This window comes from Vipera ursinii (assembly GCF_947247035.1).
Source record: "Vipera ursinii genome assembly, chromosome: 7".
Classification (NCBI taxonomy): domain Eukaryota; kingdom Metazoa; phylum Chordata; class Lepidosauria; order Squamata; family Viperidae; genus Vipera; species Vipera ursinii.
The window spans coordinates 39,429,200-39,454,386 of NC_139521.1; the positions used below are offsets into that span (position 1 = coordinate 39,429,200).

At 36.2% G+C, this 25,187-nt stretch overlaps 1 protein-coding gene across 2 annotated transcripts; it reads right to left on the minus strand.

Moving 5' to 3' along the window:
- Positions 1 to 649: 649 nt before the first annotated feature.
- On the minus strand, positions 650 to 19,954 carry NDNF (neuron derived neurotrophic factor). Of its 2 annotated transcripts, none has more exons than XM_083366892.1 (4): positions 19,527 to 19,954; positions 7,833 to 8,027; positions 6,473 to 6,597; positions 650 to 2,674 (listed from the first exon to the last, which is right to left on the minus strand). In XM_083366892.1, exons 2-4 carry the CDS (start codon positions 8,024 to 8,026, stop codon positions 1,281 to 1,283), a joined length of 1,713 nt encoding a protein of 570 aa, XP_083223018.1. In that variant the 5' UTR covers position 8,027; positions 19,527 to 19,954; the 3' UTR covers positions 650 to 1,280. The 2 variants fall into 2 exon arrangements, with proteins under 2 accessions (XP_083223018.1, XP_083223017.1); XM_083366891.1 differs by lacking the exon at positions 19,527 to 19,954 and adding an exon at positions 18,569 to 18,675.
- Positions 19,955 to 25,187: the final 5,233 nt, after the last annotated feature.

The following is a 25,187-nucleotide window of genomic DNA, read 5'->3' on the forward strand; positions in this document are numbered from 1 at the left end:
TATATATATATATATATATATATATATACATAAAGTATATGCTCACATATATTCATTTTCGTATTATTACAAAGGCAGTCCGGCCCATTAGCCAGCATTTGATAGAAAAGTGTTTTCACACCTTATGTCCACATTATTCTTTATCCTGATCAGCTTTGCATCTTTTTCAGACTTTTATCTCCACTAAAAAATATTACCTTTGCTATATACAGTATTTCATTCAATTCTGCCTTCAAAAGCTAGAGGTGTATGGGTAAATTCTGATATTATTCTGTTTTAAAAATACTATGAAAACAATTGCTAGAATTGCTTTGTTTTCAGGAAAACAAATGAAAACATAAAAGGAATTGCTTGATGAAGATCTAACTTTTAATCTGGTTTCTATGAAAATGCAGAAAATAACCATTATTAATAATCCATGTTTACCTTTCTTTCATTTGTTATGAAAGTATTGACCTGACAAATTGAAAAAGCTTCCACTTGTGTATTACCAACTGTGCTAAAATATTTGAAATATACTTAACAATTAAAGATGTTCAGATAATTACTAATTAAAGATGCCCTAAATACATCCACAATTATACAAATTTATGTATATGTATATGGCTATGTTGATATATGAAACATTAATATGAACTGGAATGTATAATATAATATTTTAATTTTATGTACAAGAATATAATGACAGACAATTTTGTACATGAAATACATAAACTTTTTAAGCATTTAAAATTAATCAGATAGGAATTTATATTAACAATAAAACTGGAAATCTCAGTTAATATTTAATTTAGATCTATGCTTTTAACAGGAAAAGATTTTTCATAGTTTACAACATAGAAACATATATATATTAAACAAGACAATAAAAATAATTTACATAAACCGTAATCTATGAAAAGAGATTGGATGGAAGTTTTGGTTCTTGTCTTTGCCTATGACTAATATCCTACTGAATGATCTGTGTTAGCCTTTGATATGATAAAATAATTTAGAAGCACTTCATGCAATATGGAAGCCAAAAAGGGCAGGTTCTTCAATATTCCGCTATCTTCATTATTTACTGATCAACAAACATACACCACCAGATGCATAATGCAATCGTCAGATACCAACGAAGAGCACTAATCTCAGTCTTTTTTAATTACTTCTGTAAACATAAATATAGATGTTAATATTTCCTATACATAATACCAATACAGTTTATAACTTCTATTCTGTTTAAGTAGTTACCGGTAGTTAATCCAATAATGTTCTGCGGATTTTTATGTAAAAGATTCCTAACAGAATTTTCTTGTTTTCACCAATTTGCTTTGATATTTGACAGAGTACCCACCATGTCCTATGACATAAACATCCAGAAGGTAGGATGTGCCAGGCTTTAGACCTTTAATTGTGTCTGTTGTAACTGCTTTTTGTAGGTTTTGACTGTGAAAATACTTACAGAGGACTTTTTCTGATTTTTTTCTCAAGTCTGGTCCCAGACACTGATTTCGTTCTCTTTTCTTTTGTTCCTCATTATAATCATCATCTACTTCTTTCTTGTAGATGCAAAATTTGTTTCTTTCTTCTGTACCTAACCATGCCACTGTGACTGAGGAACATGTGCGAAGTTTATCAAAGGCTTTAATTCTTGTATCTTCAGGAACAGATGGAAATGACTGCTTATTGGGCTTTGTTGTGGCCAAAAACTTCAGTATGGAAGCTCCCTTCTTATTTCCTTTCAGTCGAATGAGGTATTTGGCTTTTGGCTTTCCCCGAAGTTGAAACTGATGGACGCCCTCAACATTTGGAGACAGCAGAAGTTTTCCATCTCTTTTGATTTGCATTTGTATGGCATTAAGACATGAGTGAACAAAAAATGTAACTTTTTGATGTGATGAAACAGGAGCAAACCGCAAAAACTTGGTGCCTTTTCTCTTAACAAACACATCTGTAACCTTCCCATCTTTTAAATCAACTGTCTTCTGTTTGGCCTCTTCTTTAGTTCTTGCAAAAGTACCAACATAGGCAGTACTCATATTTGTATTGACATTTACAGCAAATATATCAAAATAGTACTGTGTACCAGGTTTCAGTTCAGATACAGTAAATATATTTTTGTTTCCAATGCATATCTTTTCCAGATCAAATTTAGGCTTTGAATAAAGTTTTGAATAAAGCTTTGGTGTTGGTTTTAAGAAGCTGCGTACTTTCCCAGAATTACTGTTGGAAGAAAATCCAAAATGGGCAAAATCAAAAGGACTAAAATCCAGACCAGGTTTAGGAGCCTTCATAAATGTATCATCAGCAATCTGTTTGGTCTCAACAGCACATAAACTTTTGAAATTGTGTTCTTTATTAATAACTACACAATATTGTATTGGCTGTTTCAATACTGAAGCTGTTGGGCTAGGTTTCCATGCCAAACTGACAGTTGTACGACCAAGAGAAGTGACATCAACTCTTGGATCATAAGGTAGTTCAGGATATGGTTGATCCGACTCTGGAGTTGTACTAGCATAGACTTTAAAGTCTGTATCCTTTTCTGTTGACCAGAGTTCTAACTGGTATAACCCAGAAGGTGAAGTAGAGGATACAAAATACTCAACATCGTTTCCTCTATATGAAAATAGCTCTGTGCCTTTTTCACTAATAATCTGCTGATTCTGTTGTTCAAGTGGCTCTGGGTCACCTAGAAGAGACAAAATGAGGGATTTTGAAACAAAGCAAACACAAAACACAGTATGTTTTTTAAAGGGTCTAAAAGTATTGGCCTCCTAGGAAAACCAGTCAAGAAATATTAGATGAACTAATTTGACTTTACTGTAAGGCTACATTAATAGGAGGTCTGAAGTTACATATTTCCTGCTGTTGCTTTTAATTTCCTGATCTATTAAGGTAGGTCCTTCCTAAGCTTTTTCTGACAGTTAAGCCACATTAGGCTCTCTCCTCCCGTGTGCATGTGTGTGTATGCATATGTGCATATGTATGTGTATGTATATATGTGTATATATGTGTCTATGTATACGTGTGTGTGTATGTATGTGTGTATGTATATATATAAAACAATACTACGCAGATCTCAATATTAAGTATAAAACTAAAAGTAGGTATCTTATTATATTACAAAATTAAAAAAATATTTAGGTGTACAATTTGTGCCACTTATGTTCATTAACATTCAAAATTATAGTTAACATTGTTAACAACCTTGTTCCTGAAAAATGATTTAAGTAATCTAAATTAATAGTTAGCAATTTATAGTTTACACAAATACTGTTGTACCCACTAATATATGTATGTTATAATGTATGATTTGCATCTCACAACACAACACAATAAATCAATTAACTACAAAATATTTTGGAAAAAGATGTTTTTATATGAAAACCTAAACTGTTAAAATCAACTTGTAGACACAAATTTATAAAATGACAAATGGACATATTTTTAAAGCATTTAGTTATTGTATAAATAATATTGGATTCATATTACAGCATTCAGGACAGCCAAAAACATTACGAAAAAGAACAAATAGTACCAGCAGTCCCAAGTGAAGGACAATTTTATGGAGTTATTTATGCACTTGAGGAAGAAAGTCTTATAAATTACAAAACTATACTACTATTATTACTACTATTAATAATAATATTAATATTAAGATGCACAATAAAACATTTAATTTCTATGTTGCCCAGAGTCTTTGCAATAGGTGACCATATTAATTTTATAAATAAATAAATATTTCCAAACATTGCACAGGTAAATGATGCCATTATATACAATACTGCTTATATATAATAAAGCCTTTCAAGTTACCATGAAAGGGCAGGTTGAGGTCATTGCTCTACCTTGCTAGGATAGCATTTTTCTGTGTTCTACTGTATTAATTTTACTGTTTATTATAGGCATTGTAGTGAAATACCTCTCCTTTCCTATTTTCATTGTCGAGCAGTTACATTCCCACAAAATTAACTATTCAGACTCTGAAATGTTGGGCTGCTCCCAGGGCTCCAACAACAAATTCAAGCTATAATAGGATCTTTCAGGATCAAGTTCCACAGCCCTGGAATCGCATTATTCTTATGTTAATTATTGGATACGCTGATGATACCCAACTTTTTCTTTCCACCCCGAACCAACCCAGTGATGCCCTCTCCGTGATGTCCCGGTGCCTGGAGGCGGTTCAGGTCTGGATGGGGAGAAACAGGCTTCGTCTCAATCCCGCCAAGACTGAGTGGCTGTGCATATCGGCGTCTCGGGTTAACCAAGTTATTCCACCTCTAATGATGGGGGGTGAGGTGTTACCCCCCGTTGATAGGGCTCGCAACTTGGGTGTCCTCCTGGATTCACGGCTCAATTTTGAAGATCACATAGGAGCCGTGACCAGGGGGGCTTTTGCACAGGTTCGCCTGGTGCGCCAGTTGCGTCCCTATCTGGACCGAGACGCCCTACGCACAGTCACTCATGCGCTTGTGACCTCCCGTTTGGACTACTGTAACGCTCTCTACATGGGGCTGCCCTTGAAGACCACTCGGAGGCTTCAACTGGTGCAGAATGCGGCTGCGCGAGTTGTAATGGGGGTTTCCCGATACTCCCATGTAACACCTCTACTCCGCGAGCTGCATTGGCTTCCGGTTGCCCTCCGGGTGAAATTCAAGGTGCTGGTTATTACCTATAAAGCCCTACATGGCCTGGGTCCGGGTTATTTGAGGGAACACCTGCTGCCGGCATCAAACGCCCTTCGCCCAGTGCGCTCCCACAGGGAGGGTCTGCTCAGGGTTCCGCCGGTGAGAGATTGCCGGCGGGTGACACCCAGGGATAGGGCCTTCTCAGTGGGAGCGCCTGCCCTCTGGAACCAGCTGCCGGTGGAGCTGAGAACTGCCCCCGACCTCCGATCATTCCGCCGGGGCCTGAAGACCTGGCTCTTTGAGCTCTCGGGCCCAGGCTGAGGAGAAATTTTTTAATTGGGTTTTAAATTGTGTACAGGGTTAATTTAATATTTTTTAATATGGTTTTAACTTTTGTATGTTGGTTTTTTTTAATTCCCTGTAAACCGCCCTGAGTCCTCAGGGAAAGGGCGGTATACAAATGCAATTAAATAAATAAATAAATAAATAAATGACAGATGACTTTTTAATCTTTAAATCTAAGTTTAAAATTATTGGGGGGATTCTGAGAAATAGTGGTATTCATGAGATCGAGGATTTAAGCTTCTGGACTGCCTTGGTTTTCCTGACTTTTTTGTATATTGCTTACTCATATTTTATTAATTATAATAAAAGTAGTTTTTATATGATCTAATTTAATTCCTTTAGAATTAGAGATGTCTCAGTTTGTAACGTAAGTATTTTGTCATTTTGTATATTTTAGTTGATACTGTTTCATTTCTTGTTTTATGTTTAGCTTTTAAGGGTGATATAAATATTCTATTTTTATTAGAAAAAGAGAAATCCAAATAAGGACGTTCATATATTGAAAATATTAATTTTAAGATATCTAATCATACAAGTTTTTTTATTTATAAAAAAATGTATGTTTCTTTTACAAAAGAAAAATCGGCAATGATGACCCGGTTGACCATACCCCCTCATTATGACTTTTTTCCTCCAATCTGTAAAGGAAAACTCTATCTAATGGAAATCCTCCCATCTCAAAAATTAGAGTTCTAAATTAGACACGCAGCTCTGTTGTAGAATATAATCCACATGAAAAGCATGGTGGAATGCTCTGTTGTAGAGGTTCTCGACTTACAACAGTTCATTTAGTGACTGTTCGAAGTTATGACACTGAAAAAACAGTTTTATACACTTATGACTGTTGCAGCATCCCCATGGTCAGGTGAACAAAATTCAGATGCTTGGCAACTGACTCATATTTATGATGGCTGCAGAGTGATTTCATGTCATGTGATTTCCTTTTGCAACCTTCTCACAAGCAAAGTCAATGGGGATCCAGATTCACTTAACACTGTGTTGTTAACAATTGTAGTGATTCACTTAACAACTGTGGCAAGAAAGATAAAAAATGGGACAAAACTCACTTAACAACTGTCTCACTTAGCAACAGAAACTTGGGACTCAATTGTTATTGAAAGTCAAGGACTACCTATAATTTTTCTGCTCAATTTATGTAAAAGCTTGCTTGTTTTATTAGTACATATTAGTACATACGTATAGTACATATAAATAATTATGGCTACACTTAAGATTAGTGAAAGAGAGGAATAGGTGAAACAAGATATCCTTCTCTATTGGTTATCTCCAGTTTTTTGCCTGTTTAACGGAAAATTTTCAGAAGTTTCAACTAGCACAACAACTTTGTGATGAGCCAGGGGAACATGTAATCTATCATTCAATTATTAAAAATTAATTCTTATTCACTATTTTTTTAACCAGCAATTACTGATGGACTTTAGTATATTTGCTACATCAGCTTATGCATATTTAACAAAATTAACAATCTTTGTTTGGTTTTTACTGTAATTTACCTGAGCCCTCTCCACTTGACTCTTCAGGGAGGTCTTGCAAACTCAGTTTCCATTCCAAAGGCGTGTCACAAGGAGTCACTGTAACTGCAAATGGTGTATTATCTTCCTCTACCACAAAAAAAAACCTATGGAAAGATGAATAAAAGCATGACCTTCTTCACAATATAACATTAAGGACACAGAGAGAACAGAATATATGTAGCTCATATATTGAATTGTGGACTCCTTAGGGCTCTCTGAGCTTGGTTGTTTGCTTCCAATTTCATTTCCTCCCAACTAGGGAACATCATCAGTGCTAGTTATTGTGGCATTTGTTCCTTATTTATATATTAACAGAATAACAGAGTTGGAAGTGACCTTGTAGGTCATCTAGCCCAACCCAGCCCAAGCAGGGGACCCTATACCATTTCTGACATATGGCAGTCCTTATAGTAGCTTGTCCTGCCATTACTGGTGGGATGTGGTTTTGTCCTTGGTAGATGCTTGATAAGGATATAGTTTTCTGCTTGATTTGGTTTGTTTGATTTGGTTTGTCTGCTGTTAATTCCTGCTTATATGACTATAGGCTGCTGGAGAAGATGGGAAAGATATATTCTGATCTTGTTTCCTGTTCTAAGCTTCTTTATTGTCTCCTTTGAATGGTATATGAATGTGGTTTATTTCTATGTGCCAATTGATAGCTGATTGTCTGAATGCCAAGCTTCCTGGAAATTCCTAGAATTTTTTTGGATTTTACTTGGTCTAGGATGCTTACAGTTTCCCAGTTAAAATTATGGTTCAGTCTGTCCACGTGTTATGAGATTAAGGAGTTTTCTGTCTTCTGATTGCTATTTAGTGTTCATAAATGAGCTCTGCTAGCTATCACTAAAGGAGATTTGTGGCAGATGAATAGCAGTGGGCTTATCCTGCCTTAGTCACAAAGTATAATACTATGTGGAGGTGACCCTGGGAGTTAGGGCAAAGAGATGTAGCCAAGGAACAGTCAGATAAAGGGCAATTTAGCCTGCAGCAGGAATGTAGTCAGGGAAAGAGACTCAGAAGAGACCCTCCCTAATATCTTGTACTGTATGGGGATGGGGGGAGGGAATATACTTTCAGATTTGAAGAGTCTGTTAATGTAATCTTACAATGAAGTAGAATTAGCTTGTCTGGCCATGTTTCCTGCCTGATCTATCTCACAAAGTTGACACTGGGCGACCTTGAGCCAGTTCCTTTCTCTCAGTTCTAAGAAGAAGGCAATGGCAAACAACTTCTGAAAAAAGGTGTTGCTGAGAAAATTGAATGGAGTTACAGGAATCAAGACTGACTGAAAGAACAGAGACATAAATATCTTAACTTTACGTTGCATGAATCAATATACCGTTTGGGTGTTCCTCTGAACAGATAACTACTGATCTCTGCTCCATCAGGGAGTACTGAAGAATCATGGAAAAAAGTTTTGTCCTGGATCTGCATCTGAAAAAGTTCTTCATCTCTAGTAGGTAGTTTCTGCATCCAGGAGCTAAATGGTAGCAGAAGGAAAATGTAGAATATGGAGCATCTCATCAAGAGCATCCTAGAGAAATAAAAATGATGCACTGTAAATCATATTGTAAATATATTAGGACTATTAACCCCATAGAAAAACTAACTAAAGTGGTTGTATTGATAAATTGATTTTCCTGTCTTATCCAAACAGCCCACCAATCTCTACTGCTTTTTTCTTATCCCTGTATCTTTCCATAGTTTCAAATTGGAATCTTTTAAGTTGGCTGCCCTGTGTATAAGAGGCACTGAGCAGATGATCATTAATAAATAGAAAGCTCCTCTAACACTCAAGATAGGCTTTTCAAAACAGAAAGGGAGAATATAGGGAAAGATTTTTTAAAAAAACTTTCCTTTAAAATTGCACCATGTTTCCTTTAAAATTCCACAAATACAGGTAGTTCTTGATTTACAACTATCACTTAGCAATTGTTCAAAGTTATGATGGACCCTCCCCCAAGTTATAATAGCTGCATGCAACACCCTGTGGTCATGTGATCGTACTGTGGGCACTTGGCAACCAGCTTACCTTTACAGCTGTTTGCAATGTCCGTGGTCACTTTACTACAATTTTCAATGTTTTTTGCTGGTTTTGGCATTTACTTCTGATTTCCAGTAAAAAAAAAGTTCAATGGGTACAACTGGTTTGCTTAATAATCACAGTTCTCATTTAACACTTAACAAGTGCTGTGTTTGCTTAATGCAAAAAGGTCATAAAATCAGTCACAGTCATGTGGTTTCTCCATTTTGGCTTTCTTTTTGTAAAATAAACGATGACATGGTGTAACATGTCCTGTGTTGTTGTTCATCTCAGGATGTATTTACCTACTTTTAAGAACTGCTAAGGACCAGATGATTTTACTATGTCCTGATGCATACCAGTATAACCAAGGAACTCAAAGACAGTGTACTTTCTTTTTCACATGACTATATGATGATGATGATAACTTTATTGTCACTTTGAATATACACCAATCGGCATACATCAAAATGAAATTTCGTTGCATACAGCTCTCAAAGGGTCACCACCTCCGATATATACTCCTTGTTCGGGGCCCGCTCAAATTTCACATTGTCCATTTTAGTCTCTAGGGAGTGAACGATAGCAAACAGGACAGATGGAAATGGGGCTCCATGTGGATTAGCCCTCAAATTCGCTTGTATTCTGACAACCTTGCCTTCTTTCCTTTTTCTGATGCTGACTCTTCCACCCTTTCCTTAAAGAGGCCTTGCTTCTTTTCACCCCTGGAGCACACTGCCGCCGCCACCAACTCTCCAAAAGCCTCTCTCTCTTCCTCTGGGCCTGCCGACAGCCTCATCCAGTTCCTTCACTCCATAAGCTCCAGGTCCTCTCCTCCTCTGCCTCCCCTGCAAACAGCCCTGATTTGAAATAGAATCCATCACTGGGCCAGCAGTCAGATCTTGCTGCTGGTAGAACAAATTCAAACAGTGCCAACGACTTTTAACGGTCTCACCAACAGTTCCAAAACAACTAGAAACTTGCCATGCCAGCAAAGATTGTTGGTCGTATGTCGTATGTTACCTTAGTTCCACCATGTTGCTCAAACACATTAAAATCTTCCTGATCATGTGGCCTATAGCCCTTACTATCCCTCCCAAAACTATTTGCCTTCAAGAGCCAATGCAGCCGCAGCCATTCCAGGCGCCGCCATCTTAGATCTCTATAATGTCAAAAGGATCATCTAAAACTTTACAATAGAACTTTTAACTGAAGGTTCAGACATAATGAAACATCCAGACTTACTGTAAATACAATTACAGTATAGTATTTACAAAAATATCAAAACAATGTAATGTATATAGTTTTGTATGTCATAAATTAGAATATATTACTTAAAGAATTAACCCAATCCTTCTTATGAAGAATTTTAAGAACTGTTTTTTAGGTTTCCTCCATATTTTTTAAAAGGGATAATTTGCAGAGCCTGCAAATGTTTCCTCAAAACCAGAAAATAAAATATGGATCATTTTTAATAATATGGCTTGTCTGTAGTTCTCTTTCAGATTCACTAGGTTGCTTTAAAAGAAACCAGTAGTTTCTAAAATGCCCTAAAAACATGTTCCGTATCCTTTCCAAAATAGCATAAAATGCAGTTGTCAATGGACATACTGCAAACAAAATCAAAGACAATTCACTTCATTTTTTGACAATTTGTAAATGGTTGAGACTTGTAAAAGGTCTAGTACTACAACAAAAGTTCTGGATTTATTTGAGGCAAATACATCTGGAATAAATAAATCTAAATGTTTAATTACAGAGAGTTGAAAGTGCATGATTATAATTTAGTGATGATAATTTCAAAGAACAGCTTGCCACAGGCATTTATGTGCTATATTTCTTTAACCATAGCAGGGAATGTTTTGTAACCCTCAAATCCTATTTTTAAATGTAAGTGCATTTAATTTTGCCTGAATTACCCATCTGATAATAAATCTGCAGGATAAAATTTAACTGTAACCTTTAAGAATCAAAGAAGAGTATGTAACATAGCTAAAATTGGATTTTGGGGATTATGCATTATTTCATTAAAAAACCTCATACTTGAGGATATTAAACTTAGCAGCAGAAATTAGCTTCATACTTCCTCCAAAAAATTACTGTTAAGTGACAGATCACTTAAAATAGAATGATTTCTAACTCTATAAAAATATTGCATTTATATGCATATATATTAAACCTGGTGTTCATTTCAATTTTAACATTTTCCCTCCCCCTGCCTGTCCCGCCCGCCGGCCGCACTCCTCCTGCCATGCGTGGCTGCTCAGCATTGTTGCCAGATCTTCCCCCCCCCCACAGTGTCTCATCCGGCATTCTCGTTAGGTTGATGTATAGTCACGGCCGGTAGCGATCCTCCCACTGGGCATCCCATCTCGATCGTACTGGTTCACAGTCTTTCCCTCGATCCTGCAAAGGGCTGTGCTGGTATCCCCCTTTCTCTATTTATTGTGACCTCCTGCCTTTCCATGGGTAAACATCCTGAATCTTCAGTGTCTCAATTCCTGCGGTGCAGAGGTGGTAAAAAGTTTGCCCACTATGCCACCCTGCACAGCTGTTCGTGCCTTCTCAACGCTTGATAGGCTGGCAGCAGTCATCTGTGGTATATAAGATCAACTGCAATGATTGTCACTGTAATTATATTGGAGAAACTACGAAACGTCTCCAGACTAGAGTTCATGAACATGAACTGGCAGTTAAACGACATGAACAGCGTTCTCAGGTATGTATGCACATAGCCGAGAGTGACCATACATTTAATTTTGCAGGCGCTGAGGTCATCACCCAGGACTTCACAAAAGGTGGCCACCTATTGAAAGAGGCTTGGCTATCAGATCAACATTCAATCAACCGGCATGTAGAGCTGCTGCCAGCCTATCAAAAGTTGAGAAGGCACAAACAACTGATAAAGATACTTTCATTACTATATTCATATAACCTTATTAAGAATGTGGTTTATTCAATTTATGTACGCTTGATATTTGAATCCACATTTTATAGTCATTATAGCCTTTGGATCCCTAATAATCATCTTGCCATGTACTTCTTGTTCTGCTCCACATATTCTTTTATTGGAAACAATACTGAATTAAATTGTCTTCTAGGATGTTCCAGTTTAGCTTACTGCCCTTGGATGTTCTTGTTGCCTATCAAATGCTAGCCCAGAATAGATCCTGATTAGCTTTTTAGAAATTTTAGGTATTGTGATCAAGTCAATGAAAACTGTCATCAAATCAGTGAAAATGGCAATATTATTTTATAGCAAGCTTTTGTCACCTGGACAAAATATGGAGATTTTAAGACCAAAGTCATACTGTTACATAAATGTCAATAGGGCTGGACACTAAGATGAACTTTTGCAAAACAGGTAATTTTATGTATGCATAACTTCTAACAAAGAGCTTGTACAGTATCATACTAAGTGTTTCATACCAATACTTTTAGTTGTATTCGTTATAGTAAATCATTCTTCTGCTTCTCTTTCTTGTTGAAATATTATGCCCTAATTATTTTTCAATAAAATATCATTAAATATAAATATGCAATAAGCAGTGATTTTTGTTGCATATATCAATTCATTATTGATTTCATCATCATCGTTCTAGCCATTGTCTATCCACTGCAGGATGAAGGCCTCTTCTGAATGTTTCCAACCAATGAAGTCTTAAGCTTTCCTTTGACAGTTGGACCTGCAATACTTGCTGATGTCGTTGCTCCATCTTGTTTTAGGTCTCTTTTGTGGATAGTTTTTATCAATTGGAATCCATTCTATGACTGCCTAAATCCACCTGCCATCAGTTCTTCTTGCTATGCGATCAGCCCCTTTCCATTTTAATTCTTTAATCTTTTGATGGCATTATATATTTTGTTTGTTCTCTAATCCAAGTCTTTCTATCTTGTCCTTTAATGCCGAGCATGTGTCTTTCCAGGGCTATTTGCACCACTCATAGTTTTTGTATTAATTGTGAGGTTAGTGTCCATATTTTTCTGGCATATGTTAGAAAAGGTAGCACACATTGATTGAAAAGTTTTCAGGCATGGGGGGCAGGTTGTACTTGAAAATTATGCTTAATTTACCAAATGCCTGCCAACCACATTTAACACACTGTTCAATTTCCTTTATTGTATCACCTTCATTATTTATTTAATCATATAAATATAGCTGTACCTACAGTGGCTAAGATTTATGGCAAACTCATCTTACTAATTTCAGTGGCAACTAATTATAGCTACTTTATAACATTTCTTAGGGAGAGTAATTTTTTAAAATTGCAATAATAATTACAGTATTCTGAAAATAAAAAATGGATCCTTTAAGTAATATATATTAGGTTTTTCTCACCCTTGATTTTTTTTCATACATACATCTGGCTTTATCCAGTTCTGAAGCATTCATATTCAGTAGTTCAGATTTTTTTCCCCTGGAACCTGGGTTATTAAGAGCAAATCTTGTAGTAACAGTCTACTGCAGTCTTTTAAAATAATAAATCATCTTCTTGTGTTTTTATTACTATTTAGTTTGAGTCTTTCCTAGTATTTGAACAGAGAGTTTAGAATTCATTAAATATGCTATCTGTGCCTAGAAAGGAAATTTGATTGAAAGAATGGTGACAGCAATACACTCATTTATAATCATAAATAAAACCCCACTGATGAAAGAAGATTAAAAATGTTTTCTTTACTTGTCAAGGCAAAGGAATTGTTTATATGTTCTCTTCAGTATCAATTGCTATTCAGGCAGCTGTTCCTCATAAATACACATTTTTCTTAAAATTTATATTTACAATCTTAGGCTTATATGCAGCCTGATCATATATAGGTTTATTCAAACATTTCTTTCATAAAATTATGCATGAAGTTACATCTTTTAAAGTCATACTATACATAACATTATTTCCGCATTTAAACAAGCATGCTTTATTTAGCTGTTTTTATTTGGAGAAAAAAACCATACAAAATTGATCTTGATGTTTCCATTCTCATTGTTTTGCTGCTGAAAAACACTTCTTCCTAAATGTCTTTGTCATTAAAACTCTTCTAATTACAAAATACCTTTGGAGACAATTATCATTCAAGTAGGAAGTAGTCATAATAGAAACCACTAAAAATTTCCATTCTGGAATTTATATGGGTGTGGGGGGGATGGCTTCTTGTATGTAGACACATACATGGGCACATGTGTACATATGCATGCATACACAAATTTAAAGCATCCAAATTTATATACTGTGCATATGCAGATAAAACAAGCAACTAAAACCAAAAGTCTTTCTTATTCTTCTCTTATGAATGCTTTTTAGCATAACATTAGTTACTGAAGATAATGGCTACAAACCTGGCTTTAAAAACACAAATTTGCTAACAGCACATAGGTTAGTTTGGTTAATTTGTGAGTTAACCCTTATACCTGAAATGACTGAAAAAAATAAACTTTTTAAAGTAACACCAGCTGCCTGCAATTAGTGCAGGTTCGCATCCCACCAGGCTCAAGGTTGACTCAGCCTTCCATCCTTCCGAGGTAGGTAAAATGAGGACCCAGATTGTTGGGGGCAATAAGCTGACTTTGTATTAATGCCGCTTGGGTGGGGTGGTGAAAGCCCTAATAATAATAATAAGCAGGCATATGCATAGAATGAAGGCTATTGCTAAGCACATTGATTTGTGCTTTAAATTGTAAGCCGCCCTGAGTCTTCGGAGAAGGGCGGGATATAAATGGGCTTAAAATAAATAAATAAATAAATAAATAAATAAATAAATAAATAAATAAATAAATAAATAAAATAAAAAGTATAAGGAAAAGTGGAACGTCCATGCAATAAAAACAGTAACTTGTTTAAAAAAAGGCTAAAATGCTTCTGCTGACTTTCAAATCAGCAGCCTTCCATTTAGTTAAGTATTATAATCATTTAGCTCTTTGTAAATTTATGATAAAGTATAACTTTAAAAAATAGCAAAGCTATTGACTCATTTCATCCTTTGCAAATTAACTGCTGGATTTAATCTGCAGTCATCTGAAGCACACTAAATGAAGTGAATATGTGCCCTTAAGGAGAAAAACACTACATTAGTAGTGGAGCAGAAGAACATGCCCTATGCTTTGAAGAGTAAATAGGAAATTAATAAAAAAAAGTCACTGTTGCTTTTTGTCCTATAGAATCAGTAGATCTAGTGTGTCTTGTCTACCTGTTCTGTTCTATAGGAAAACTAGGCAAGGCAGGTAAGTCCATGGTTAACTACTTCCAATTATAAAACTTGGATAATGTTGAGGTTAGTATTCTTCTTTGGATTAAATTTAAGTTGACTGATAAAATACATCAAGATCAGACATTATTTCCTATATTTAATTATAACATTTACAATTTTTTAATTAGACAATGTCTGATAAATAGGGGCAGGTATGATAAAACTCCAATAACTGAGTGAATGTGTACACATGGCAATGAGGAAGCTGAAGATATCTCACATATCCTATTGTGCTGCAAGTTCTACAGGGACATCAGATCAACTATATTCTCTCTCTATTAGAGAGATTTCTAGGGAGATCAGATAATTTCTACATGAACCATCTCCTTCCAGCCACCATTATGCAGTAGCAAAATTTTGTACTGCTGAAGGAAAAAACATGTAAAGAAGTAAAGATTCTTATTCATATTACTACTTTGCTTAGTTATTTTCCAATATTTTTTAGAGAACATATTTATTTTGATGTTTAACTTTTGTGCTGGTCTGTGATCATAATAAATTGGGGACTGCCGTGTATACTGCCTTAAGTTCCCAAGGAAAAGATGGATATATATCTAACATGCTGATCAATATATATAAATATAAATAAATACCCTTCATTTATATATTGTTCTAGTTCATCAGGTTATAAAAATATTGTATTTGCTTAAAAAATCTCCACAAAAATATACTGAAATGTAGAATTTCAACAGATCTTACAATCACTGTTACGTGGTACTAATTGTACAACTTCCAAATATTAAATTAAAGGCAATGTATTACACATTATTTTAAAACTCCACCATTTCTTATTTTTAAACCAAAAGGTAAATCAAATATTCCTCAAGAAATACATTTTCTTAAAATGTATTGCATTTGAAAAAAGAACTATTTTAATCATATTACCCTATGGACTTATAATCCATAGTATGATTATCACATGAAAAGTAACAAACAAAATTTACTTTATTTTCCAAAAAGACAATCCAAAATAGCTTCATATTGACAGTATTTTTGAGTATATCATTAGTTAGATTACAATACGATCTTCTGTAAAAGTAACCAGAGTTACAAAAATACAATAATAGAATATGTTACATTTCTATTTATAAGTTAAATTTAAATAATTAAATCAAGCTTTTTAATGGCACAATTAAAAGAGACTAAAAGCAGTTCTTTCAAAAAAATCATGCAATTTTTAAAAATGAAAAATTTAATGCATTTAAATGAATGCATAAATAAGGCATATTTTCCTCTAAAAAAGCTCTGTTGTAACTGAAGCTAGAATTCAGATGTTCTTAGGTTAAAGCTGTCACTTCATTCCAAGAAAGCATCAGACTGGATGTGGCATTACTTCACCTCAATTTAAATTAGATTTTTGGACTGTTTTCCCTAGCATGTCTTTTAAGACTAATAGCCAAGTCTAAAACATTTTTTATCTGATCTTGAATATAATTACAAAATGAAATTGTTGATTATGTTTATTGACTAATATACACTTTTAAAAAGGGCAGAATAGATTTGTAAATACAACAGCATCATTCATTTTGAAGATACTTTTGTGTTTAAGATACACATTTACATGGAATTTATAGCATTAAACCAATAATCAAATCTCTTTTTTTAAAGACAAGAACTATATCTAAATCATGGATTTCCAGATTTGCACTAATTTATTAAAGATTTAAAGACTGCCTTCAAAGCTGCCTAACACTTAAATCAATTTTAAGGGCTATAGTTTTCTAACAAAAAGCAAGTTTAATATTATAGAATTATCCCATATTTCAATTATCTTTTACTTCTAAATACATTTCTGGATACTTCTTTAATGTCATATAATATTAGACATGCAACTTACACAAGTTACTCAGAAATAAAACTGCTGTGTTCATAGGACTGCAGTCTAAGACCTGTTTTGAAATAATTCCATCAGTGGCACTCATTTCTGAGCAGACATTCACACAAATGCACTAGTCAAACAGAGATGTATGTGGAAAAATATTTGAGATAAAATCTGAATCTATAAATTTTGATTCAGGTATCAAAATTTAAAAAGGGGAAATCTAAGCCACTCAAATGACTCTGAAATCATTTTTACAGAGTTGAGCACAGAGTAACTAACCAAATCCTTGAAAAAGATGTTATGATTGGAATTTGATCCCATATTAACATTATAATTCCCCTACACTACTACTGATTCCAAAATAAACAGATTATCTTTTCAAAATCTTTTTATTGTGAACATCTATATTATTTTTCAATGAAAAATAATCTTGTTGGTGCATTGTTTGTTTTTAAAAAGTGGTCAAGAATAACAACAGAGCTGAAAAGCTATAAACAGAATCTTCTGTTCCCTATCTTAGCCTATGTTTCCACTTGTTTCAAAGACAGTATTGTCTCTCCACCCCTTCCCCATTTCTCAGTAGTATTGGCAAAATATTGCATTGATCTGTATCACTAAGTTATCTAATTTGAACAAAGTTACAATACTTTATCACGGAAGTATTAAAGAGATCCAGTACAAAGAATACAGATATTCACCAATTATATATTACTTGAGAGATTAAAAAGTTCCATTTACAAATGATGAAGAGATGTTTCATAATCGTTTTCAATTCTGTGAACTAAAATGTCTAATACAAGCCATAAGTAATTAATTTTCACTTCTTCTACTAGCTCATGTTCTATTACTTTGCTTTGTGACAATTTAAAGCAGGGTTATTGCCAAAATCAACTGCAAAGCTATTCCACTAGAATTTCCAGAAATGCAGCAGTGAAACCCATTTTAAAATCATCTAAAATGCATATTTATTTCTGCAGAATGTATGCTTAATAATAATCATATGCAGTAGGTCTGTTCAAAACAGGATATATTTTTAAAGAAAATATTTTCTTTTCTTGTTTATTTGCATGTATTTTGTATAATGTATGTATATGTAAATGTATATGTATATATTTATTCTTTGTTAGCAATCCAAATTTAACATAAAAATGATTGTCACAGTAGCGACTGCTGCCAGTGGATGGCTCTAGATTAGGCTGATACAGGCAAAAGATTCCTTCTTCCCATATTTGGGCCAACAGGGTGCATCGAAAAAACACTCAAGGTATATGTATATGTATACACATGCCTGTGTGTGTACACACACACACACATATCAAGCACTTTAAACATAATAGAAGATAAAACTGAAAATAATCCTCAGGACCAACTATTACTGAAATTTGGAAAAGACATCAAAGATTGAAAAAAAAATTCTGAAAATATTCTGTTTTTAAACAACTGACTACACTTGACAGTTTAGATTTTGCTTGGATGGGCTGTGATGATGATGATATAGATGGAGACATTAACGTTTAAGCAGTTAGGCTGCACAAAACATTGGAAGAAAGTAACTACATTCATAGTAAGAACTTAAATTAGATATAAAGGTCCCTCTGCCTCTTATCTATCCCTTCATTAGTTACTCTGCATTTCTTGCTTTCCCTTTTGCAACAACTTTCTGAATGCAAACCTGCCACACAGGTCTGGTCTGTACTTTGTGAAATACTTTGCAGTAGAAATATTACATGGTCCACGTTAGAAAAGGATATGTTACTGTTGGATTGAAAGAGAACATCCCAACATAAGCAAAGATTCCATGCACCAAAATTGAAAAGCTTTTAGACAGGAACCTTCCACAAACTCATTGCAGTTAGTTAACTTCTACTGGTTCTGATTCGTCCGGTAGGGAGCCTTTGCTCAGTTCCTCAGGTGTTAATCAAATAAACCACAGGGAATGGGAAGGAACAGGGACAGAAAGTAACTTTGGAGCGAAGGGAAATAATGAAACCTTTTGAGCAACTCCACGAAGTTGAATCTCATTGAAATGGTCCCACACCACCAAGTGGCAGAGGAAAAGATGAACTCTGGTTGTTCCTTCTCTTTCCTTTCCAGTGACAGGCACACTGTTGTTAGGGTAAGGATACACACGCCAAGCGAAGACAATCAGGATTGAAACTGGCAGGCAGGTTTGTCTCATCAAAAGATTAGAATGTCCTTTTTTTAAAAAAAAAGCTCAAGCTCTATTGCATGCCATCTTTTTTTCAGAGTTTTGTGTCGGGCAGTCCACTGTGGCAAACAACCTAACCAAACGGTTGCGATTATAAAAACCGAAGAAGGTGGAGAAAAACAAAAGAGATGAGAGAGAATACCCACGTTATTATGACACGTTTCCAAGGATGCTAAAATAAAAACCACGTCTCAGCCGCGCGTAGCCTCTCGGCAAACTTGCAAGGCTCCTAACGACTTCTCGGAGCGGCTCCCGGGCCAGTCTGGGCACAGAGTTCGAAGCAGAAGCCCAGATTTCCACTCGGCAGACTCGGGAGAGAGAATCAGGTGCGGAGCAGACCTGGCTCTCCTTACGCCGAAGCAAATCAATAGTAACTTCAACTATTCTTAAAGCATCAGTTAAGGTCCCGTCCAGAGGCTCAGAATTCCCTAGCCCAGGGGTCGGCAACCTCGGCTCTTTTATGACTCGTGGACTTCAACTCCCAGAATTCCTGAGCCAGCATAGCTGGCTCAGGAATTCTGGGAGTTGAAGTCCACGAGTCATAAAAGAGCCGAGGTTGCCGACCCCTGCCCTAACCGCACAAGCCGGGCGAGCTTAGGACGGCCCGAAGCTTCTCTGCTAACTCCCGGAGCGCCCCCCAAGTCGGCGAGCGAGCTCAGTGGCCAGCGAGCCTCCTCCAGCCGACGCTCCCTCACCCGCCTTGGCCGCGCGGAAAAAGCTCGCCTGGCGCCCCGCTTACCTGACGGACCAGCCTCGATTGGCCCGCGCCGACCTCTCCCCAAGTTCGTCAGGCGCCGAGACTTGGCTCCGAAGGAGGACCGAGCTCGCCCGGAGCAACTCGCCTGCCACGAATAGCGGGACAAGGGAACGAAAGATTATTTTTTTTTTCCTCCCCTCCAAGTCGTAGCCCTCGGCCGCTCGTTTTCTTTGATTTTGTTCTCTCTCTCTCTCTCTCTTTTTTTTAGCGGGCAGAAAGAAGGCAGGCGAAGGCTGGTTGTATTCTGTCCATTCTTCAAGCGAGGAAAACTCTCCAAAGGTAAAAAGAGACTGAGGCGAAATTGGCGCTGCTCGGGAGTGGAGAGGATCTTTGGGGGGGGGGGGCTGAGAGCGACGGCCGGCAATGAGTTTATTTGAACGTTTAGTTAGGCCAGTCGAGGGAAAGGCGTTCGTCCGGGCGCCTTTCTAATTTGCTGCCCGCCCGGCTGGGTGAGTGAAACATGTGGTGTTCGCCCTGAATGTCACTTGAGCGCAGCGTGGAAGAGTCTCTCCTCCCAGCCCAGGCCTGCTGCTGCCCCACCCACGCACCCACCCTGCTTTTTCTCTCTCCCCGGCCCGTTGCCACCACACGCGCTCCCTCCCGCGCGCGCGCGCGCCGAGCACCAACCAGGCGCCTGTGCAACGCCCGGCTAAGTCCTGTCGCGGGCGCCTTTTCTCTCCCGCGGGGGAGGGGGGGGGTGCACCCCGCACAGGTTTTGTAGGCGGGCTTTACCTCAGGCGGGGAGGAAGAATTCCTGGAAGCCTTTCTTAGGCTGTGGCGAAGAAATATTAGTTTTGCCTCTTAGTAAAAAAGGTTCTTGTAGTACCTGTGCTAACTTGTTCCAATGCCAGTGTTCTGGCCCAGGCAACCGGTTGCAAGCAGGTGTTTTTAAGATATATAACCAACAGAGGGACATGCCTGCCCAGGACCTGAAGAGGAGTTATTATGGCTACAGGACTGAAGCACAGTACAAGCCAGTTTTTTTTTCTAATTACACTTGCATCTGATCAGCTTCGATGTTTTCTCTTGTTCCCTTCGTTAGCAACATCATCTTGATTTTAATGGTGAAGGAAAATCCTGTCATCTTCCTCTTCAGCGCTGATCTATGATGTTTTTTTTTTTACAAGGAGACGCCTGGAAAGGAACCTGGACTTTGGCATTGCAAACAGGCCAAATAACTGAATCTTTATGCTAAACCACCTGAAACCTACTGTCTTAATCACTTTCCATTTTAAAATTAAAGTGTTCAGCAAATCTCAGACTAACCACAAACACACACACAAAAACCGAAATATGTTCAAAATATGCTCAAAATAAAATATAAAGCCCAGAATATGACTTTGCATAACCTCAAACAGTAGTATAGTTGACAAGCACTAAACACAAACAAGATGTTTATGCTTGTGTCATCCAGAAAACCAAGCACTTTTCAATCCAAACAGAAAGGAAGTCATTATTAGTGTCACTCTACTAACAGTTTTATGATTTCAAATATTCACACTCGTGCAGTGTCAGAGAAAAAGAAATAACTATGACTCCAATACCTGGTGTTCCAAATTTGCAAGGTAACACAATGCTGTCATACCAAAATAGACCATATATTGGAAAACCTTTGCTTTGTGACACTTTCTGAATTAGTGCTTCTTTATCCATATTAGTTACCTACTTTGTGAAATGGTCTGTTTATCACTTGGTAAAAACTTCTGGGGCAGAGTTTTGATATTGTACCATCTTCATTAAAAAATAGTCATTATACCAGGTATGTGTATTGCTAATATCAGAAAAATGAAAGAAAAAAATGAAATAATACTCAGGGCGATATCCATTAAGCCTCTTATGATTTCTTTGTTGTTGTTCAGTTGCTAAGTTGTGTCTGACTCTTCGCAACCCCATGGACCATAGCATGCCAGCCCTCCCCACCATCTTCTATGTCTCTTAGAGTCTGCCCAAACTCATGCCGATTGTGCCAATCTCATCCTCTGCAGTCCCCTTTCCCTTTTGCCTTCAGTATTTCCCTAATCAGGATCTCTTCACACCTAGTAGCCAAATTATTTGAGCTTTAGCTTCAGAATCTGATTTCTAGTTGCATGACTATATAATTTGCATGTTTCAGCCTCAAAACAGATAGGAGTTTGTTCTATTTATATGGGTAATTTATGATTAGTTTCATATTCAGTCTACCTCTAGTTACCAGCTTCAAAATACTTTCCAAAGATGTTAATTTCTGCAGATTTTTCCAGTTTTATTATATTTTTCTAACTTAATTAGATTTGATCTTTTGGCAAAATGACTGGAAAATTATTACAAATGGACATATTTTTAATGAAGGAATAGTAAGGTGAGGTATATTCATATAGTATATCCATAGAGTAAATATTCCAGAGTCTATATGTATTATTCATGCATCTCAGTTTATAGGATTATTTGCAGTTCTGTCAAACCTCTTCCTTTTCTTCATGCCTTTCCCGGTCACTCTCCAAATATCTAAGCTTTGCCATTTATTTCTCACTTATCTGGTTAGGTAGGCGATAGAGGCAACAGCAGCTGAGATAGCAGAAATCTTTGATTCAGGAGTTTTTCATCTTCCCTGGTTCCTGCTAGAATATCAAAAACATCTAACATTCATGGGTAGATGATCAGGCTTCCTGATACAAACAAAGCAAAGCAATACTGTGAGAAAAATTCTCAATTTCTGAAATGCTGCCCGAAGTAAAACTGCCAAAGGAGAAGATGAAAGCAAGGACAAAAGTTCTCTACCTTGTGTTGCCTAGTACAGCTGCAATCATCAAATTCACATACAATCCATGCTGACAAAAAATATGGTGCTAATGCTTGCCTAGGATCCCACAGCTAGCCTTAAAATTGCAGGCAAAATCATGAATGATCAAATTATATATTTTCATGAAGTTCTGAGCAAAAAAATTCCTAGCATGCCTCCATAAAAGTATAATTGATCATGGAAAAGTTAATTATGTTATTTTCCAACTATAGCTTAATAACAGGTATTAAGCGGCTTATGAGAGCATTTATTCATAATCACACTCCATATTATATTATTAGTCCACTTTTATCACACTTCTTGCAAAAAGAATGTTTACCTGTTAATCGATTACTATTCAGTATGTCTCTCTTAAAGCTGCCTACATCTTTGGACAAAATACATGATTACTTACTAACAATGCTGATAATTCATATTGATTATTGAATTATACATGAATATATTGATAATTTAAATATCTTTCTAATATCCATGTGTATTTGTAATGTAGCCAAAATATTTTAAAGTATGTCTTTATTGTTTATATCATTATATTCAGCATACCTTTCTTAATTATAGGTTGTATTATCACTGAAAATATTTCTTGATACTGATTAAAATGTTGTGCTATTTTGCAAAAATTACATTTTATAACAAATACATTTACGTCTTTCTCTGTATAACATACTAAATGCCAAATTACATGTGTTTCTGTGGGAGTGTGATGGGATTTCCCGATGTTTGTTTTTATCTGAAAAGCAGCTGGGATGGAGAAAAACTCAAGTTAATATCTTCCTAATTAAAATTGTTGTTAAAATTATTGCTGCTAGTGAGAAATGATTCCTCCAATGAAGATTAGCTTTTGGCTTGGTAGGAAAGATTTCAATTATAAAAACAGCTGGAAAAGAAGGCTAAGCACCATTTCTTCCTGGACTGTTACCTAATCCAAATTAGGACCAAATTTAATTTAATTAAATCTACACACATACATATGTTAAAAGGCCATCATAGAATTACTTGATTTTAGATATTTGCTTTTCTAATTGGTAAGAATATGGCAAACCTTTCTAAGTTTGTCTTGGATACAATTACTAAATTGCAATATGTAAGGGGATGTATATGTATCATTGCTGTTGACTCTTAACAACCACATAGATTTTCTTTGGGATTATCTGGTTTTTCATGCCTTCCACTGCACTGTGATCTAGTCCATCTAGGGCTATTATGTGATACTGTGATGGTACAATCTTATGTTCACTTAAAATTACCGTAGATAAACGTGTATATCATAAGAAATGAATCTGAAAACTTCTGAAAAATTCTAACCCTTACTCTCAATATTATGCCCAACTGTTGTGATTGCTGTGGATAGTTGTTTAATAATGTTTGAAACATCATGACTCTGTGTGTAGGAACTGACTAAATTAAAAAAAAATCCAGTACACCTGTATTAGAAAAAATCAAAAAGACTGAAATTTTTAAAATCTTTAACCAAACTTTTTTCTTTAACCAAAAGAAGATTCAGCTTCTATGAAAAGAAATAAAATAAGCTACCAAAGTTAGTAAAACTTGGAATAATTTGAAAACATTTTAATTAGAGTATAATTCTGTGAAACCTACTTTGTGAAACACTGCTAATTGAAAATATTCATAATATTAACACTGCCAAAAACTTCATGCATAAAATCCATCCACAAAATTTATTTTTGCTACACTTGGTTTTTGCTAAGTTTGCCTTATAGCTATGGCAAATCTACACAGCATACTAAAAAAAGCAGAGACATCACACTGCCAACAAAAGTGTGTACAGTCAGTTGCAATGTAGGGCTGTGAAAGTTGGACCATAAGAAAGGCTGAGCGCCAAAGAATTGAGGCCTTTGAACTATGGTGCTGGAGAAGACTCCTGCGAGTCCCTTGAACTGCAAGGCAATCAAACCGATCAGTCCTAGAGGAGATCAACCTGGCTGCTCTTTAGAAGGCCAGATCCTGAAGTTGAAACTCAAATACTTTGGCCACCTAGTGAGAAGGAAGGACTCCCTGGAGAAGAGCCAAATGCTGGGAAAGATTGAGGGTAATAGAAGAATGGGACAACAGAGAATGAGGTGGCTGGATGGAATCACTGAAGCAGTAGGCGTGAGCTTAAATGGACTCCAGAAGATGGTAGAGGACAGGAAGGCCTGGAGGAACATTGTCCATGGGGCCGCAATAGGTCAGACATGACTTCGCAACTAACAACAACAACTGTTTATTCCTTTGACCTGATATTTGCATATGACTTAACCATTTCTATAGTCAGTGATTATGCCTCACAGATTTTCATAATTTCTCCCACTTGTCCTCCTCCATACGTCCAGAGCCTTCTCGCATGTTTAGGATTAACGTTACTAACCAATTTATTCATACCTCACATCGGCAGGCATATTCATAATTCATGTTTTTCATTTCTAATAAATGGCAAGTATCGTGATTCAGTTAAGCTTAAGTCTGACATTTTTTAGTTCTGTGGTAATATTAAGTCTGACATTTTTAGGTTCTGGAGATACTAGTTAATGCACATGATGTTTCAATGAAGATTTTCAATCGACCAGGTAGAGTTGTATGAAAATTGAGTCATGGCAGCTGGACTTATTTTTTATTTGAGACATTTCGCTGCGCATCCAAGCAACTTCTTCAGTCTGAGCAAGTAGGTTAGGAAGAGTCATTCAAATGTACCAACTAAGTTGAAGCATAGGTGATTCCTGCAGTCTGCCACTTTTCTTGCTGTGATTTGAATGTCTTGCAATTTGTTGATGAAGATTCTCAAAATCATGTACATGATATTTTTAATTCTAACCTCAATTAATCAGAAGGGATCTTGGAGGTCTTCTAGCCAAGCCCCTGCTCAA